Raw genomic sequence first — 20,322 nt, forward strand, 5'->3', positions numbered from 1 at the left:
CGTATATTTATTATTATTTTTATTTTTATTTTTATTCTTACTAATCCGAATTTTGAAATCGAATAACTTTTGATTTTGTGTATATAAATTTTTAAAATTTTAGTATGTCGTTTATTATCATATTGTGTTTCAATCCTCCTATTTTGATAATTTTAATATTATTAATTAGCAATTAATAGGTGTTTGTTTATTAAAATTTAGAGATCGTTATTAAGTTTTCAAATTTTGGTCAGTTATATATCATAATATTAATAACTCGAAAATGGATTAAAAATTTAATTTTTGTTTGTTTATTATATTTAAATTCTTGTTTGTTTATTAAAAATTAAAGTTTGATATTAAGCATTTAAAATTTAATATAATGTATTTTATGATATTAGTAATTAAAATACATGTTTAAAAAATAATTTTTGTTTGTTTATTTTATTTAAATGCTTGTTTATTTATTAAAAATCAAAAATCAATTTTGGGAATTTAAAATTTAGTAAAATGTATATCTTGATATTAACAACATAAAACTGGGTTAAAAAATTAATTTTATTTGTATAATATATATAAATGCTTGTTTGTTATTAAAAATCAAAGATATGAAATATTCTTAGTTAAGGTGTAATTATTTTTTTTTTATAAAAAAACGAATCAGTGTGAGTTTAACGCTTAAATAATTTAATAGCGTTCTGGTCGCCGTCAAAAATCGTCCTTTTCGCTGTCCATTAAAGTAAAATATATTGGTTGAAAATTTAAGTAAAATGTTAAAGTATAAGTAAAAAATGTGTAAATTTTTTTTTTAATTGTTTTGTTATTATTATATTTTAATACTCGTTTGATTACCAAAAATTAAGATCGGTATTTTGCTTTTAAATTTAGTTTACTTTTATATTACAATATCAATGAATGCGTGTTCGTTTGTTAAAATTAGGTTTAAATTAAAAAAAGTTAATATTTAAATTTATAATTTATTTAATAAACCTACTAAATAAATTTTTTTTATAAAAAAAAATCAAACGATTTCGAACCATATTTTATTTATCAAATAAATCTAGTTTATTTTTATTATTAGCATTACTAATGTAAATAACATTACAATACATATCTGTGTTGTTTACTTAAATTTTAAAATGTGATTATTTGTAATTTATCAAGATGAACGTTTGTTCAAATAAACATATACAATCAAATTTTTAAAATAAAACTGTAAAAGCAGCTCTAGTTAACTTGAAATTGAAAAATTATCGACAAATTAATTACAGAGGGCATTTTTTATTTATTAGCTTTTTATTTTAATATCAGTATTTTTTTTCTAGGTTTCAAGAAATTAGTATCACACATTGAAATTTCGTGATTTAATATTTTTCAAAATTTGCAAATCTACTATTTCAAGAAAATGTTTTAAAAAATAAACACAGTTACGCAACAAAATTTTTATTTTTATATTTTTTATGACATTTTTTGCTAAAAATGAACCAAAACCAAAAACTCAAAATAACTTATATATGTCGCAAGTTGGCCTTGTTAACATTAAAGATGCAAAAATAATAAAATAATAATTGGAGAAATATTTGAAACTCAAAAATTAATAACATTTTTATTAAAAATTTTGAAATTTGAAAACCTACATCTGTGCATTTTGTTGTAACCTGGTGATAATAAAGTTTATTAATATAAGATTTTTTTAAATACTTTTTTTTTTGTCTTTTAAATTAAAAAAGTTTAACTTTTTTAATTTTTAGATTAAATTTTAGAAAAATAATACAACGATAATTTACGAATCATAACTATAAATATTTTTCTCACTTGAAACATTAAACATACACAATCTGTAATAATCCTTATTCCAGGTAATCAATTTCTTCAAGTTGTTTATAACTATTTGTTTACATCTTAAAATAATTCCTTATCAGCGTAATGAAAGAAATTTACACACAAACTTTTTCGTTTTCCACGTGGCGAAGAAATTGCCTCTAGCAGTTGCTAAGAGCGTTAAATAACGCATCAAGAGAAATAGCTTGACTTCTACGTAACTACAAGTTGGAAAGTAAAACAAAATAAATAATTTAAAGTTATTGTGCATGATTTTGTTATTAAGTGTAATTGCCAAAAAAATAAATTAAATTACCATCGATCATATCTTGAACTTTAACTTAAAACTTAACTAAGAATAAGGTTTACCAAAAAGCTCTTGTTTGTTTAAAATACCTGATCTATGTTATAATAGTTTTATTAAGGCAGTTGAACAATAAAGCGTACTTTATAACAAACAACTGAAAACAAAAGTTGCGCAAAACGAACGAAAGAAAAACTAACAACAGATTATATAGCAAGTACGTTACATAAAGTACGCTAGAAATTAAGTACAAATTACTGTGTTATTATTCTAGTATCGACAAATATCAAGGCCTATATTGGTACGTAACATAAAAGCCTGTGTATTGTTTTAAAAATATATATTACAAAAAAGATTACGTTTTATAAACGTAAAACTTACAAGTGATAAAATTGAAGAAAATGATTGACGATGAAACTTTGCTTTTTTTGCAACAGGAAGCTCGCGTCAGAGTCTGCCGACGTCATAATATTATGACGTCATCATAATAAAAACTAAGGTACAATAAGGCAAAAAATTATACTGAAGAGCAGCAGTTTATTGAAGAAAAGTAGGTATTTGCATCTTTAATATGGCTTTACCCTGTCCGGCAGCAGGTCTAATTTCAGGCAGTATAGAAATTAACTATGGCAGGATATTGGAACTGCAACATCATTCTGTTAAAAATCGCTAAAAACTACAACTAACAAATAATTGATTGGAACATATTGGGTAGCAGCAAGGCCAGGGTTAATTAAACCCAAAATAATATTTATAAACTACATTGCTTCTGTTTCCTTTTTGACTGGGACTTCATCTTCGTAATACTTGTTTGGGTTGTTCACCTCCTCCATCTTCGAAACTAGTCGATTCAACCGAGAAATAGTTGACGAAGTGGAAGCCTAATATAACACAACAATAATACAATCTTTTTTTAAGTTTTTGAAAATATTTTATAAAGTTTTATAGTTAAAAGTTACAAATACCAATTTTTGTTGTTTTTTTTTTTGTCCAATATGTTGTTTAACTTACATTAAGTGTAGGTGAGTATTTATAAGGCGGTGAAATTGGTGAATGTGTTCTTCTATTTCTAGATCGGGAATTTCCATTTTGGCCACCAAAGTTTGCCATATCTTGCCTCTTTGATCGCATAAGAGCCTGAAAAAAGAACCAATAAAATATAAGGGAACAAAAATAAAAATTAAGTAAACATTGGTATTTTTTTAACAATATTAATAAACTACTTACTTTATACTCGGAAATTCGGATCTTCTTTCCATCGATTATACAAGTTCGTTTGGGTCGAGGTTTGTATTTATAATCTGGGTATTTTTCAAGGTGAAGTTTACTAAGCCTAGCCTGTTCTTCATAGTAAGGTTGCTTTTCACTGTTGGTCATTTCTTTCCATTTAGCACCTAAACAAGTAATATAAACACAAGTTTTAATATGGTAAAATAAACAGACAAGATTTGTTAAAACAAGTTGTGTATATTTACCCTTTTAATATAAAACACTATTTCTGCGAACTGATTTAGGCCAAAAAATGACAATAAAGCCATTTTTGTAAGTCTATATTAGAATGTTATTAACTTTTAAATTTGATTGGTGTTTAAAGTTTAAAAAAATTTACCGAGTATTTTGCTTATATTTGAATTGTGCATATCAGGAAAAGCTTGTAAGATTTTTCTTCTTTCGTCTTTCGCCCAAACCATAAATGCATTCATTGGTCTCTTGATGTGATCGATTGAATTCGTTCGTATTTCTTTGTTCATTGAATCGTCTTTGGCAAAGTAGTTAATGTTGTCTATAAAATAAAAAAATATTTAACAATAACTAAAAAAATTAAAAAATAAATTAGATAAACTGTCTACATACTTGTTTTTTTTTATTTTTTTTATTTTAAAGCATTTAACCAAATGTGATATATTACATTTACTTAAATGTTATCATCTGAACTATTTAAATGTTATATATTCCAGCATTTTACCTGAATAGCGGTCGTCAGAACTTTCCCCGGAAAATTTTCTTTGTTTTTCAAAATCTTCTTTCTATAAATTCCAACAAAAAAAGAAAAAAATTAAATATAGGCTTTTGTCAAATTGATTGATTGACAATAAATATCCACAACGTGACGCTAAAGAGCAGGGCTTAACCAACTTTGTGAGCAATTATACTGCTGAGTTTTTGCAAAATGTGAAGTTGAAAAAGAAATTTACGTTTAAAAAACTGACTTGAATTTTGATACAAATTCAAAAAAAAATATAATGAAATTACCTCATGACGAAAAGAAGCCGAAGTTCGAGACGACATATTTGATTTTGTTCCATTTCCTCTACCTATAAATAAAGTAAGTTATTGTTTGTAAGTTGTCTTAAAAATTAACATATAATTTTATAAAAATATGTATATACATAAATTTTTGTTACAACACATTTTAAACTATGTCAAATAATTAATAATTGACGTACAAAATTCGATAAATTTACCTGTGCATTCCGAGTTCCTTGATTTCTGTGAAACGGAAGTTTTCTTGGACAAATTAATTGGGGCGTTGTCCTGTAAAAAATAAACAAAAACTAATTTAAATTTACTAAGGCAACAGAAAATTAAATCTTATATTTAAACAATACCTAACTAAACAATACCACGCTATTGTGTTCTGTCATCCAATTTTAAAATTACTTATTCAATTACAAAAAAGTTTTAAGCCAAATTCTGTATATATTTTTTGGTTAAAATTAAACGTATTGTGAAACGTATTGTTGTTGAAAATATACAATAAGCATATCTTGATATAAGGGTTTGCATATTTTCTAAGATAACAGCATACGCTGGGATCATATCACAATTATACTCGTTTGAGATAATGAAAAGCTTCCTGGCTTTTGTCGTCTTATTACTGAGCGCTGTCGATAACGAACAGTATTGTAACGTTTGAAATGCATTCTGACAACAATGAAAATAACGCGACGGTAATTTGAGAATTTGAGAGCTCGACTGTCAATACATATGCTTTTAATTACTACCTTCCTTTCTCGGTTATCAACATAGCTATCCATTGTTTCAATGATGGAGACAAAAATATAACCCAAACCGTTTACCAAATTTAAATTCAAATTTTTTCGATTTTTTAATTTTAATAATTGTTTATTTGTTTTAAAGTTAAACTACAAAGGCATTATTGATTATTGGTTTAAAGTAGTTGCCTTAATTTATTGATTGTGTTTATTTTGTAATCTATAATTAACCATTAAGCGACTTTTATTTAAATTTAATTTAAAAAGTGTTATTACATAAACTTATAAATATTATTATTGGCCTTTAAAAAGTGTTTTGAATAAATGGTCAATTTGTTAACAACGCTGATAATAGTAATCCTTTCAAAATTCTATATAAGGAATTGTTAAATAAAAGTTATAATGTGAACGCGGGTTCTAATCTCAATTTCCGGTCGATTTCAATTCGCTTAAAGAATTTTATTTATTTTTCTAATACAATAAACCGATTCATATTTCTTTCAATCGAAAACAAGGTAATACGTCACTCGAAAAGGCAAACGGGGCTAATTTACCGGCAGAGCGACGATAATGTTTCAATCCTTGTTTCCCTTTTGGAATTTTTACCCGAACACATGTTCCAATCCAAATGACACGATATTGTATGGGGACATTTTGAATGAACATTGGAATACGTATTAAAAATATGAGTGACAGAACAAGTAAGCGTTTTGATATCCGTCTATTGACATCGAAATATATTTACTTACCGTTTTGGTCTGTATTAGGTTAGGGCAAACTTCTGTTTCAGACATGTATGGGTATTTAACAATCATGCGCACAACTTTCGATGCTGAATAGTCAGCTTTGTTAACAGTGTCTTAATCGCAATTTAAAATAATTTGTTAAGCTGACCGCATATTTTCTAAGGATCTATTTGTCTATGATGGATCGTGTAAACATGTAAACACCATTACGCATAATGGACTATTTCGTATTTCGCGTGTTATTCAGATTAAGACATAAAAATGACATAATCGTCAATTTCCAAGACAATTAAATATCGTAAAGCCGTGTTCAATTTGGGTTGAAATTTTAGACGAGCGTAATTACAAAACCGCTTCTGTCCCAAAAAAGGCTAAAAACCGCAATTATTGTTTAGTGAAAGGCCCAGTTATGATCAGCAATAGCAATTGTTTGTTTCTATAGTTGGGATTCCTGCTCCTAGCGTGTGGTTCCCAATTCGAGTTCCTTTTAAAAGGTCTGCGTGTTTTATTAAAGCTTAAAGTATTGTTTGAAAAAAACAACGGCTTTCTTGCCAGCGATTAGATCAATGCACAATTAACCGCTCGTTAGCGAATAGATGCGCGTATCTATTTTGGTCAAGGTGATATCCTCAAGAGAAATACCAGCGCGCCTTATAAGATGGTAATTAAAACACCAAAGACCTAGACAACTGTTAGGTTAACTCACCGTTGTTGAGCTCTTGTCGTTGGCTTTGAATAACAATGAATGTTGCAATGAGCTTGGGCTTGGTAGGATTTTCTCTAAGGCAATCTGATCGCTCGAATTGTGAGAAGGTTTTCTGGTGTACGGCGAACCGCGTTTTGACATCAAATCGCCGTTTGATAGGAAATTTGAAATTGCGTTGCAGACTAAAAATAAATTTAGAAATACCAAGTCAAATTTTAACATTAAACTTCTTAAAAAGAAACTTTTTGTGAAAATTAAGTTCATTTTTTAGCTACTTAAAATGGCTTCGACAGGCTTAAAACAAAGTAATGTCAATAAATGTTTATAGTCTCACTCTTAACAACTTTAAAACGTAGAATTTTAACTTTGAAAAACATTTTTAAATACCTCCATTGGTGTTTAAACTGGCAGGCTGTGATGAAATGGGGATATGACTCGCGCCGGGTAAAAATCCGTTTTCTGGCAGATTTCCGGGGTTTAGCGCCGCCGACAATGCGTTATTTCTGGCAGAAAACAACTGCAGAGACTGCGTAAACAAAAACACGAAATTTTGGAATAAACAAAAATATAAATACACCTTAAAAAGGATATAATATGATGCCGTTTTATGTATAATGCATTGGCTTGTGGGTTTAGATGTAATGTTATAGCTTTGCGGCAAAAATAAACGCTGAAAAAAAGGGGGATATCTTATTGTTTAACACGGGATTTGGCAAAACAAACATTAAGCGTTGTTTCCTCTATTAGTTACTTGATATGCAAGCGTCTGTAAATTACTGGGAAGAAGCCTAAACAATATGGTGAACCTGACAGTTTGGTATTGTTATACTAGCATGACTTTTCTATTGCCCGTCCATACATAATGTTTAAATAATAACGATAGGCCTGTTTTAAAAACATGTTTTTTTGCGCTGTGCTGTTTAATGTATGAAAGTTTGAAACTTTGTATTTTACCTGCGCGGGAGTCATTCCCATCCCACTTGAGTTTAAAAGTTGCGAATAGGGATCTAAAAATTTAAAAATTAAAAATTAAACAGAAAATAAAAAATATATTTTAAAATAATCAAAAAAATCTAAAACAATTTTCTTAAAGTTTTAAAAGACATTCCTAAATTCTAAAGTATTTTTTTCTAAAATAAGAGCTATATTTTAAAGTAAAAGTTCCTAAATTCGAATGGAAAAAAATCTCTAAAGTCTAATGTTCCTAAAAAGTAAAAGAATAAGAGATAACTTAAAAATGGTGTTATTAAGTTTTATACTTACCAAACATTCCCTTATAAGTAGCGAAAGGTTGCAAAAATGGCGATTGCGTGAAAATATTTTCGTTTGGGATCGAATCTGGGGGCCTTGAATACATTTGAAGTAAAGGATTGTCAGGACTATGATACTGCTTCGTAGATGCCATATCCTAAAAGTTAACAAGTGAAATTATAGAGATTATAATCGGTAATACGCTCCTGTCACCAAAAAATGACAACCAGTGAAATTACGAATTTAATAAATTGTCTCCTCTACTCTTTAACTTCTGACCCCTGATTGACATTTCCATTATTTTTAGACTAAAGCAGACAAGGCCAAACGTTTAAATATATCTCGGCATTTCCGTTTCCATATTTTTTCGAATACAACAAAGATATGAATGCAGTTGTCGATCAATGTTTAACAGGCCCGACATATTTTAACAAACGATCAAATATTATCACGATATGTATATCCCTTATTTGTCGTCTGCACCATTCTTGTGTATTGTGCAAACACTTGATTTTACAAAATTGTTTTCGCTAATTTTTTGAAAATACGAATCAGTTTTAATGTATAAGATATTGTAAATATTGTAGCTTTTTTACAAATGTTTGGCACAATGCCAATATTTTTTCGCGTATATTTTGAATATCGCGTGCGCACATCAATTTAGTCTTCTTTACCTGTATCTGCTGCTGAAGTGCTTTAATCTTGTGCTGCTGTTCCAAAAGTTGTCTCTGCTGTAAACCGATCTAAAAAATAATATATTTGTTAGAATAAGGGAAAGGTTTCCTTTACATATTACGGGCCATGACAAATTATCACGAAAAGAAAGCTTCGTTTAAATAACACAGAGAACTGATTCCACATGATTAAAGTTGACTAAAATTTTATATTGTCAGGCGCAGCCTCTTGGGAAATTGTTCATTTTTCCATTGTTGTTCGGCAGAGGCGGATACAACAAAGCTGGTATTAACCCCCGCCATTCTATTGTTAGTGTTTAACTTGGTGCACTATGCTATGCTATACATAATACAAAAATAACTCGCGACAAGGATCTGGCCATTGGATTATTTCTAACGCTGGTTCAAAAAAAATTCTATCAAATTTTGCGCGGGCTTTATTTTGCTTATAGAAATTTTTTAAGTTTGTTTTTATTTTCGGTTATTTTTCGAGGGTGATGTCACTTTTACCACTTTTTTAATAGATTTGAAAACCAATTGTATTTTTATTTATAGAAAACAATATCTTTTAAACAGCTTTTTATTGAACGTATTATTTTACCTTAACTTTTATTAGGTAATAGCTTGTCGATTAACCCATACTACCAATTTAATTTTTGTTAAAATTTTTTGGGTATCAGTGTTTTTAGTCTATTGTTATATACACCTTATGTCAAAACAATATCACACAAAACAATCTCCATCAAAAACATGTTTGTAAAACAGATAAGACGACCTATGCTTGTTATGAGTGCTAAAAAAACAATAGAGAAATTATTGTTCAAAAATAAACACAGCTAAGCGAACCATCACCGATTTATAAAAATAACGCGCGCATATTTTATTAATTAATATGTCCAGTTTTTATCTATACGCCAATTAACCAACAAAAAATTGCACCTATGTCAGTTAGTTGTACCTACAAAAGTTATCCTTAAAAATACTCATTTTTATGAAGGAAAAATTTGAATTTATTTTTCTCAAAAATTAGTAAACAATTTAAAGTTTCAATTTTTATATAATGTAAGACGCTTTTTTTGAATTGTTGTTGCTTATTCTATTCCAAACTATGGGTATTATTATTTAATAACAATGCCCACATTGTTGACGTAGCTTATTGTGGGATCGCGAAAAAATCGAGGAAATTGCCGATACAATAGCGACAATTTTGAACAATAGAAACAATGCGAATAGACAATGGGCTTTTGGATAGAAAGAAGTGACAGAATTTGTTTTTTTATTATCCGCTTTTTCAGTGCGAGGAAATTAGAAAAGCCCGCCAATAAAACGGCATGAGCGTTTGGTTTATTTACCAAACCTTCCTTAACTGATATTTTAGCAGTTTCTGACCGCAATTTTTTAACTATTTATATAAATTATTTTACTATAAATTATATAACATCACCTCAATTCAACTTCTTAAAATTCTATTCAATTTTTATTTTAAAATACCCTTTTTAATACAATCTTATTACTTGTTATTGTAATGTGCAAGAACGCAAGTTTTACCTTCATTAACCTGCGTCAACGTCTATGTGTGTTAGCATAATAAGTTAGATAATCGATATAAATAACCAACTTTGTAATATCTGCATAATACAGCAAAAAAACAATGCTCAAAACAGTGACATATACCAAGGGCAAGTTTTTAATACTGATCTTTAATACTATAAAAAAGGGGTTATGTTTAGGCTGTTACTTCAAAAAAACTTGAGTTTTAAAAATAAGTTTTAAACCTGTTCTTGTTGTTTTCTTTGGAGTTCAACCTGTTCTTGCTGCTTCATAAAACTTTGAATCGCATTTTTTGAATCGTCCTCTTCCTTCAAAATAAATAACAAAAAAAATGGATAATTTTGAACGAAAAATTCGTGAAAATATAAATTGTTGTAGCGTCTTACCTTCGATGTTGCTAATTGTTTACGAAGTGAACTCAGTTGTCCGATCATTTCGGCAAGTTTTCGTTCTTTTTCGCTTACTGGGTGTTTTACTGTAACAAAAACACAAATACATAACTTAACAACATCAGTTAAGAAGCAAACCCTTTGAACCAGGTTAATTACAATATCTAACAAAAGCAACACGAGACTAGGCCGGAGTTACAAAAAGATACTGAATGTTTAAGCTGCAAAGTTGGTCTTTTACATCAAATGTAAATATGGTATATATACCATTCATTTTTAATTCTTTTTTGATCTTATTAGATTATAGTGTTATTGTTAAAGATGTTATTCTCTTAAGCAAGCTTGTACTGTCATTAGAAGTGATGGATTCGCAACAAAGGAAATATCTATTTATCATATGCCACCGTATTGTCGATGCTGATCAGGCAGCAGTTTACCAAGACAAAAAAGTGATAGGCAAGATTGCGCCACGTGAAAATTAATAGAGAAATTAAGCAATTAATTATAAGACAACAGCTTTAATATTGTTTAGTATGACACATAAAACATGGTGGTAAATTATGAACACAATCTAACAATATTAGCGCTACTTTAACGACGCCTGCAAGTTAAATTTAAACTTAAAAAACGGCAAAAAAAACTAAAATTGAAAACGGCAAAAAAACTAAAAATAAGGTTTAATTCATAACCTATGTTGTTGTACATTATAAAAACTGCAAACTAACCTTCGTTGTTATTCACAACATCTTCTGAATTCTCGGCAACATGGTTGCTGTAAAATCTGTTTAAATTTGCACTGGATTCGGAAAGATGTGAAATATTTCGCGGAGATGCCGGCGGGGATAATGAGGTACTGGAAAAAGCTGGTGAATTCGAAGGCAGAGGTTGCTGGTTACTGCTTTCAGCACCTATAGTGTGCTTAGCGACCATCATATTCAAGAACTAAATGTGGTTTTATGTTGATTGTTTAAGCAGAAAACTATTCTGTAAAATAAAAGATTGAATGTTAATATTTATTACATTTTTAACTTATTTTTAATAACACTTGTAAATTAATCGAAGTTTCAAGTCTTTAATTTACTTTTATATATTTCGCTACTATTAAAGTACTATTTTGCCTGTCTGTATTACTTATCTATTTAACCTTGCTTTTAAATATATTTTAAATATTTTAAATGTATATAATCGTGTATCAATTAACTTATTTCTACTTAAAAGTGCTACTATCTGCTGTTTAGCGATTGCCATTACTTTTCTAACGTAAGCGTTCGCTCTAGCTGTAGCCTTCATCTACGCTCTAAGTAAAATTCAATTCTCGCTTACGGCATTTGAATGGGAAAAAAAAGAAAAAGGGCATTTTCTTGATTACGCCCGCGAAGTGAAAGCATCAAAAATAAAATCTATTATTTCGCCATTTTATCATTTATCTGTATATTGATCACTAATTATAATATATATAAACCATATCTTAAACTTTAATTAAGATGTGAAGCATATAAAGTAATTAAAGTTCATGGTATAGCATAAATAACATGGTTAAAACAATTAAATACTCGTTAAAAACAGATTTAGTTTTTAATTTTGTTATTTAATATTTTAAACAAATTTTGTAACTTTTTGCAAATATGTTTTTAATAATGTTTAGTCGTTTAAATATTGAGGGAACTCAAAATAACAAAAATTAAAAACGCGGGGTTTAAAATTTAGCCCATAATAGTTTTTATACATAAAAAAATCACTTAAAAATAAAAGTTTTAAAATTTACAAGTTTCTAAAACGTTTACCATTAATTTATCATTGTTTAAAATGGACCGCCACGAAAGCTATTGTATAAAAGTTGAATTTTCGGTTCTATTTCAACTAAGCCTATCTTATTGTTAGTTAACGATAAACACAATACGAAAACAAGAATAAGAAATATAATACCCTTCGTTACGAGGTACTTTCAATGAAAATAATGACATCAAGACATGAAAGAAGTCTAGATTCTAATTATTCGCGCAGGCCTAATGTCCATTACTCTGTTTATTATACTGATATCATTACAATGAACAATAGCAGCCATGGTTTGTTAATTAGGCAACACACGGCCCATTAAGGCAGTCAATAAGCTTTGTTTCGAGGCACTTACGATTTACGAAACTTCTATGTAAACAACAACACTTTTACTAGGTTACATCAATCTTGTATTAAATAATGAGTTAAGGTCTAACGATTTATGATTGATGGCTATAAAATGTAATATTATTATACGCAGAAATTATAAGGGAACAAAAGTGTGTAAAATTTCATATAGTTAAAATAACGTTGTAGAATTTATACTATGGTATTACGTTTTAATAAAACAATTTCCCGTTATTATTATTTAATTTAATTCTATTACCGTAGTTTAAATATTTGAAAGCCCTCACTTTTTTTTTTACTAATTTATGTCATGTAAAGTATCAATTATATAAAATTTAATTTGCATTTGAAGTTAGGTTAAATTGTCAATCAAAAAAATAGTGTCTTGTTAATTGCTGTCTTACGCAACCTAGCGGATAAAAAATACCACCTACCTTGATAAATGAAATAATAAAAATACAGATTCGATTTCTAATAATAAATGAATACAATTGCGTTTCTATAAATATTACCTAAATGCTTTCAATTTTTTGTTTATAGATCTAAATTTCTAGATAAAAATAGTTTGGTTTTTATTTAACGTATTTTAATTAAGTTTACCTATCAACATAATTATTCACTTAATCTAATGCCAGATATTTTTGGAATCAAAATTCTTAACTTACTTTATTTAGAATCAGAATCGTTTCATAACAAAATCTTTACCTGTACAACTAAGCCTACTAATACAGTAATCTGTTATTAAGACTTTATCATAACACAAGCTCTATTGTTTATCAAACTACTGCCGCTACTGTCTAAAAAACCGTGTTAGTAAACATATGGAAGAGCTAATGATTGCCAACTCGTTTCTTATTTCCTATAGAATTTACATCCGCTCTAAGCGTTGTGTTCCTTTTGTTACATTAGTCAAGTTGAAGCGACACACCTAGCTGCCTTTTGTGCCTGCGAAAAACTTTTGAACAATCAGGTATTTTGGTTTAATTATTGATATTAATAATTCATTTACACTGAATGATCATCGCTATTCTTATTTAGCGCTTCGATAACTGTTCTTGGGGAAAAATGACAAGCGCTGTGGAACTCAATGGTCCCTGTTAGCGGCAAGCCAAGCGTAAAGACAATAGGCATATATTCAACAGAAGTACACAATAGCGAGCGTATTTAGACAATAGCTTGCGTTGACAGGATGTCGTCAGTAAGGGCGAGGCAGTTCGCCACCTGGCTTAGCAGGCTTTAATCCATCGTCGATTCCACCGTATTTTGATACACTTATTTGTCATGTATTGTTATTAATCGCATAGAACTTTCCTTTTTTAAAAAGTCTGTTGTTATTGGCCCGCTGATAACTTCTATTAGACCGGGATACTATTTTGATTAAGGATATTCGGGTTTTTATTTTTAAACAATCTCCATTGAGAATTATTTCGTTTTAATAACACGACATTGGAGGTCCTTTCAAAACGATTTAATTGAATAAAAGTTTTGTCATTAAGCGACGTTTTTTTTAATTATTTGTTTATTTCAAAACAAATATATATCTAATTTAATTAAAAAAATTGAGAAAAATTACAAACAGTGCATTTGATAAATAAAATATGTTAGTTTAAGTTTTTAAAAAAATTTTAAAGTGCGATTGAAATTATTGATAAAAAATATTTTCTGTAAAGACCTTTAGGTATACTGCATTATAATTATAACTTTGTTATTATAAGGTATACCTATTAAATATGTTGTTAAAATTTATACTCAGTCTCGCCCACTAGCGACGACTTAAAGTAATTTTTCCTACAAGTATGTGGTGCTACCTAACGGTATCTAAATAAAAATAATATTTCGTGTTTAAAATGGGGCGGTAGTGCGGTATAACAGTTATGCCATCGGAAAACAAGCCAAAAGGTCTCAGGTTTAAACCGCACCAATGCTACAATATTCGCACTTGAGCCCGCCCATTACGGATAGCTTAAAACACGTCCCAACAGCACACCCTTACCTAATAAAATTGAAAAAAAACCTATCACTTTAAGGGAATACGCATTTACAAAATTGTTCAAAAAACAATATTACTTTTTGGCGATACGAAAAATTACTATATATTGACTCAGTATGAAATGTAAATTTGAAGACTTTATTCAGTAATACAAAACAAATGACTAATAAAAAGCAAAAGATAATTATTTTTACATAATAAATTAACAGTTTAATCCTAGATTTAAAACAAATAATCGACTTTAAACACGATTGTATTTAAAACAATATAACACAATCTAAAGTCATATGTAAGATATTAAGAAAATTATTAACAAGTTTATATTAACACTAAAACTACGGCATGCGGTATTTCACTTTAGTCAGAACGAAGTAAGCTGCGCATTTCAGCACTCTGTTATTACCCGTGAGAGAAGTGACAAAACCGAACAGCTGACAGATCTCTACTAGTCAGTTCTAACTGCTTATAAGACCCGTCTTATCAATCCTACTGCACATTTTAAAAATAGATATATATGTAACTGTTGGACACAGAAGAAGGTTTGATTTAATATATAACTATAATATAACTTTTCGGTTTTCACATTTAGATCTGCTAGTTAGAAGTTATTGTTTATTCTTGTTGTGTTATACAAAATAAAGCCTCAAAATGGAAGCTATCAAAAAGAAGATGACCATGTTGAAATTGGACAAAGAAAATGCAATTGATCGAGCTGAACAGGCTGAGACTGACAAGAAATCTGCCGAGGATAAAGTCGTAAAAGTAATTTTCGAATTTATACACATCTTGTTAGAAGTTGATAAATGACTTATCCATATGAACAAGGCTGACATTTTAATAAAATGCCTCAAAAAATTGTTTTGATTTTTATGGTTTAAATTTCTGATTTTTTATGTAAATGCTAAGTTAAACACTTTAAAATAAATTAAAAGTAAACTTGTTTCAGTTCGAAGAGGAACTCCAGACCCTTCAGAAAACTTTGAAAGGAACTGAAGACGACTTAGATTCCGCACAAGAAAAATCGAAAACTGCCAACGATAACTTGGAATCCGCCGAAAAGAAAGCAACAGATGTAAGAACCAAATTATTACAAAACTAACTTAAAATATTGTAAATAGTAAAAAAACTTTAAAAAATGATTTGAATCCAATTTGCCCTTAATATAACTATGTACCAGACCTTTTCAAATTGCGCAATTTGTTAACCAAACATTCTTTATTTTATACAAGGCTGAACAAGAAGTAGCTTCACTTAACAGACGTATCACACTTGTTGAGGAAGAATTAGACCGGGCCCAAGAACGACTTACAATCTCACTCACCAAGTTGGAAGAAGCCGAAAAAGCAGCTGATGAAAGCGAACGGTTAGAAAACGTTTAAAGAAGAATTAATAAATAGATTAAAATAAAAAAAAAACAATTTTAAAGCGTACAAGAAAAATCTCAAAAGCTTACAGTTTTCACTAATGTCTATATAAAGATAAAAACATATTTAATTAATATATTGCAATAAAATTCTTATTATTTTGACCATTTTATATGTTTTTTACATTCTTATATGTTAATAATATCGATGTGAACTTAATAGTGGACGAAAGGTTATTGAAAACCGATCGTTGAAAGACGAAGAGAAATTGGAACTACAAGAGATTCAACTTGCTGAAGCTAAGAATATTGCTGAAGATGCTGACAGAAAATACGAAGAAGTTGCAAGGAAATTAGTCATGGTTGAGGCTGAACTTGAAAGGGGAGAAGAACGAGCTGAATTAGCTGAAAAGTAACCAAACTTTATTAAATTTACATTTAACATATACATTTTTACTCTTACTTTAATAATCTCTAGCAACCTAAACCCAAAAATGCCTAAAATTCAAAAGTGTTTGTTTTTTAATAGTATCAAGTTTAAAAATGTGAAAATTTACTACTATGATGTTTTAACTAAAAAACAATTGTTTATTATGTGACCTTGTCGTTAAATTTTTGTATATTTTAACATTTAATTTTATTATCAGCAAATCGACTGAGTTGGACGAGGAATTGAAAATTGTTGCCAACAACTTGAAATCCCTTGAAGCTGCAGCAGAAAAAGTAAATTTTACAACTAACTTTTTAACTTTAAATTAATTTAAAATGTTTTTATATATGTAATTAATTAGTAACAAATTAATTGAGTTTTCATTGTGGAGAATAGATAATTTAATATTGTTTGTGATCCATAAAGTTTAAAGTCTGCTTTTTGTTAAGTTTGGTTTCTGACTAATAGACAGCTGTCTTAAGAGCAGCTGATTAGTTACGTAGACATACTTCACACAATTTGATCTCTAGCGCGATCGTGTGACTTTTAATACCCAAATTAGATAACAGTAGTGGGGGCTAAAGTAACCAGTGAAACATTTATTTTTTTGTTTTTAGTATTCTGCTAAAGAAAGGACTTATGAGGAAGAAATTAAGACTCTTACTGACAAACTGAAGGATGTAAGTATTAAAAAAATAGACTAAATTGATAATTTTTTCTTTTACGACTTTATTTTAGTTCCTTAAATTAAAATATTCAAGTTAAAATACAAATCATTTTTTTAGTCTGAGACCAGAGCTGAATTTGCTGAAAAAACTGTCGTCAAGTTAGAAAAGAACATTGACGAGCTTGAAGGTAAAATTATTAATTTATTTCATTATCATAAAACAAACCAAATATTTATATTAAAATTTTCATTTTTCACCATAACGTCGGCTATACTGTATTAATAAATAATATCATGTTACTTTAAAATATAAAATTATTATTAAATTATTAAATTTGTTAAAAACCTTTCATTAGACGAACTTTACAAACAAAAAATGCGCATGCGCAACTTTAACGAGGACATCTCAGCTTATTAAGCATGACGTCATCACCTATCACGAGCACCATGACGTCATCTTCACTAAAAATCACGCAAATCACTTATTGCATGAAACAAACATTTTTTCTTTAAATTTATGCCATTGTGTATTTTTTCATTTTTAAAATAATAAAGTGCACATTGTTATTATAATTAGCATGTTACTTATTTGAGCATTCACTAATATTCACTAGAAATAAATTAGAATTCAGCTTTTAAAAGTAACTTTCACATTTAATTTGCCTGTTAAAAATAAGTTATGAATATAGTTTCTAATAATACTATGTAAAGAAGAAAGTTTGTTTAAAAATATAAACGTTTATATATTGTTCTGGATTATAGAGAATAACTAAAACAATAGAACAACTAACCATAGCTAAATTATTTATATATTATTTAAAAATATTTAAATACAACAAGATTACATTAAAAATATGTCATTTAACGTTTTTTCTAAGAGCAGTTACTAAAAATAAGAAATTAAAACCACGCCCGTATATTATAGAAAACTTAAAAAATGCTTTTTGGTTTTAAAGCTTTTGTTTGTACAAATATTGTGTGTTTTTTGTGTTTTTTAATACAAAGTTAATGTCAAACCTGTGATTCTGGTTACACAACCTTTAAACAACAAATTACAACGCATTTTTCCCTTTTTCCCGCCGATTTTTAGGCCGCTCGCTTTAATTACGCAACGCCACAGCACCTTGCAAAATATTCGAACCCCGCCCAAAATCGACGTCGTAACTTTTTTCTATGACTCAATGCGGTTGAACCGGTTTTGACGCTATGACTCTTGCACTTTTCTGTTGCTAGCATATCTTACGTGTTATATCGTTATGGTAATTTAATATATAGTGGACGGTTTACAATATTTTAAACTAGTCCAAAAGTAGATAATGACGACATCTTTTGATATAAACATTAGATGTCATTCATTTTAAATGGTTTAAAGATTTGCAATGCTACACTTATTTAAATCAAATTTAAAAACATTTTAATCACAAAATTGCATATTTTATTCAATTTTAAAATATTTTTTTGCATTTTATTCACATAAATAACTTAATCAATTTATATACAGAACAATCATGTTAAATTACATAATAACTTTGTCCATATATTTGTATATTCTATTTTTACTAACAGTGTTTAATTGTTTTTAGAGATTTTAAACGATTTACGTCAATAAATTATGTAATTATAATATTTCAGATAACCTGTATTCGGAAAAGTGCAAGATCAAAGCAATATCCGAGGACATGGATATGACATTGCAGGGCATTGGAGACTTGTAAACCTTAATCACTACAATTGTAATGTTAACCTATAACTATTCACACAATTAAACATGAAATTTAACGATCGAATAAAACATATTGAATGCTATTAATTCTCTTAATTCGAACCGCCTTAATACAAAGTGGTTTAAATATATGTGCTGCGATGTATAAGAGTTACAATTAAACTTATTGCGGGAAATGACTTACTAGCTAAGCGCCACCCTGCGATTGGCCGATGACGTAAGCATAGGACCACGCCTAGTAATTCGGAGCGGATACAAGTTTGCTGGTTATTAAGTATTTCAAGGGGAATCAGATAATATTCTGCCCGATCAGCTACGACACTTGATTTATATACTTAAAGTAATATGAACACAAAGGTAAATAAGCGTAACTGAAGATAAAAAAGCGAAGATTGTAAAAATATTTTATTTGCCCGTACCCGTTTGCGACAAGATCCTGTAAAAGTTCGTTTTTGAATTTCCTTTTTTATTTAACACCTTCGGGCATTTTGGAGAAAGCAAAAAAAAAATAGAAACAAAATATTTTTAACGTTTATTTGATTTCTATAGCAGTAAAAACCACAGAAAAATCTTAAGCCAACTTATTTTTTTTATTTTTGTTTTTTTTTGTACAACCATTAAAAAATAATTGCACTTTTATTATGATTTAAAAAGTGACATCATCAAAAATGCAATTTAAGGTTGCGTCAGCCTTTAATCGGAGTGCCTTGACCATGGGCGAGGCCGTTATGTTATCCATACATAAGCATCATCATTAACCAGATTACAGCCTAGTCTAAGCCGCTTAAACTATCTCATGGGTCAGTTAGGATAAAAACAACAAAGGCCCAATAGTGAACGGCACTGCTTATTTACATCCAGTCCAAATCCTTGGTTGGCAAATTGAGAACACATAACTGTACCGGCTTCACAGAAGATCCCGTACCGGGTCGGTATAGTTTTAACAATTCGAGGTAAGCACTGAAAGTCACTTTTAGCTTGGGGCAATGGCGTGAAGACCGCTTCCGGTAACGAAAAGCTCGTCTGAAGTCGCCTATTTTTCACGAATTGCCGATCGCTAATTTTTAAAATCACTATTTTTTGGGAAGCGTCAATTCTATTACGTTGCAATTATTTATTTTCCGAATTTTGAATCCCAACAATTTGACAAATTCTTTAAGAAAATACAGCTTATAATTAAACAATAATTGATGCTGCCAAAAACATTTTGATTACAGCTTTATAATTAATTAATCGTCGCTTTACAAATCTAGTTTATTTAACAGCAATATAGATAAGAAAAACTGCTTGTCATAATCCCTATCCATTAATTTACTTTACACATGTTTAACTTAAGTTACCAGTGTGTAAATTCTTACATATTTGGAAGGTGCCTTTTCATTACATCAAGTACCGCCTTGAAATGGACACAGATTAAAAGAATCCTTCTGCTCCAATTTCGGGCTATGTGCAAGTACGTAATGCCTACATAGCAATGTAATTACGAGAATTGTAACACTTTTCTTGGTCAGTATTGAGAATTAGCATCAACTAGAGGGTACCGATCGCGCAATATCAATTTCCTGTTACCAGAATATCCGCGGAAGCTTGATTTAAAGCCTTAGGCTG

The 20,322-nt window shown here is 29.1% G+C and overlaps 2 protein-coding genes across 4 annotated transcripts; one reads left to right on the top strand and one right to left on the bottom strand.

The window, feature by feature from the left end:
* Positions 1 to 1,987: 1,987 nt before the first annotated feature.
* On the bottom strand, positions 1,988 to 13,309 carry LOC145763853 (uncharacterized). Of its 2 annotated transcripts, none has more exons than XM_082575389.1 (16): positions 13,207 to 13,309; positions 11,143 to 11,401; positions 10,415 to 10,503; positions 10,253 to 10,336; positions 8,478 to 8,546; positions 7,816 to 7,960; positions 7,507 to 7,559; positions 6,940 to 7,078; positions 6,553 to 6,734; positions 4,570 to 4,639; positions 4,358 to 4,419; positions 4,071 to 4,131; positions 3,714 to 3,887; positions 3,332 to 3,498; positions 3,116 to 3,241; positions 1,988 to 2,985 (listed from the first exon to the last, which is right to left on the bottom strand). In XM_082575389.1, exons 2-16 carry the CDS (start codon positions 11,348 to 11,350, stop codon positions 2,863 to 2,865), a joined length of 1,752 nt encoding a protein of 583 aa, XP_082431515.1. In that variant the 5' UTR covers positions 11,351 to 11,401; positions 13,207 to 13,309; the 3' UTR covers positions 1,988 to 2,862. The 2 variants fall into 2 exon arrangements, with proteins under 2 accessions (XP_082431515.1, XP_082431514.1); XM_082575388.1 differs by lacking the exon at positions 13,207 to 13,309 and adding an exon at positions 12,976 to 13,093.
* Positions 13,310 to 15,105: 1,796 nt separating this feature from the next.
* LOC145763798 (uncharacterized) lies at positions 15,106 to 18,797 on the top strand. Of its 2 annotated transcripts, none has more exons than XM_082575322.1 (8): positions 15,106 to 15,293; positions 15,478 to 15,603; positions 15,761 to 15,894; positions 16,118 to 16,306; positions 16,542 to 16,617; positions 16,942 to 17,004; positions 17,110 to 17,179; positions 18,624 to 18,797. In XM_082575322.1, the coding sequence occupies exons 1-8, from the start codon at positions 15,180 to 15,182 to the stop codon at positions 18,704 to 18,706; spliced, it is 855 nt and encodes a 284-aa protein (XP_082431448.1). In that variant the 5' UTR covers positions 15,106 to 15,179; the 3' UTR covers positions 18,707 to 18,797. The 2 variants fall into 2 exon arrangements, with proteins under 2 accessions (XP_082431448.1, XP_082431449.1); XM_082575323.1 differs by lacking the exon at positions 18,624 to 18,797 and adding an exon at positions 17,348 to 17,497.
* The last annotated feature ends 1,525 nt before the right edge of the window (positions 18,798 to 20,322 follow it).

The sequence above is a fragment of the Corella eumyota genome, chromosome 1, assembly GCF_963082875.1.
Source record: "Corella eumyota chromosome 1, kaCorEumy4.1, whole genome shotgun sequence".
NCBI classification, from domain to species: domain Eukaryota; kingdom Metazoa; phylum Chordata; class Ascidiacea; order Phlebobranchia; family Corellidae; genus Corella; species Corella eumyota.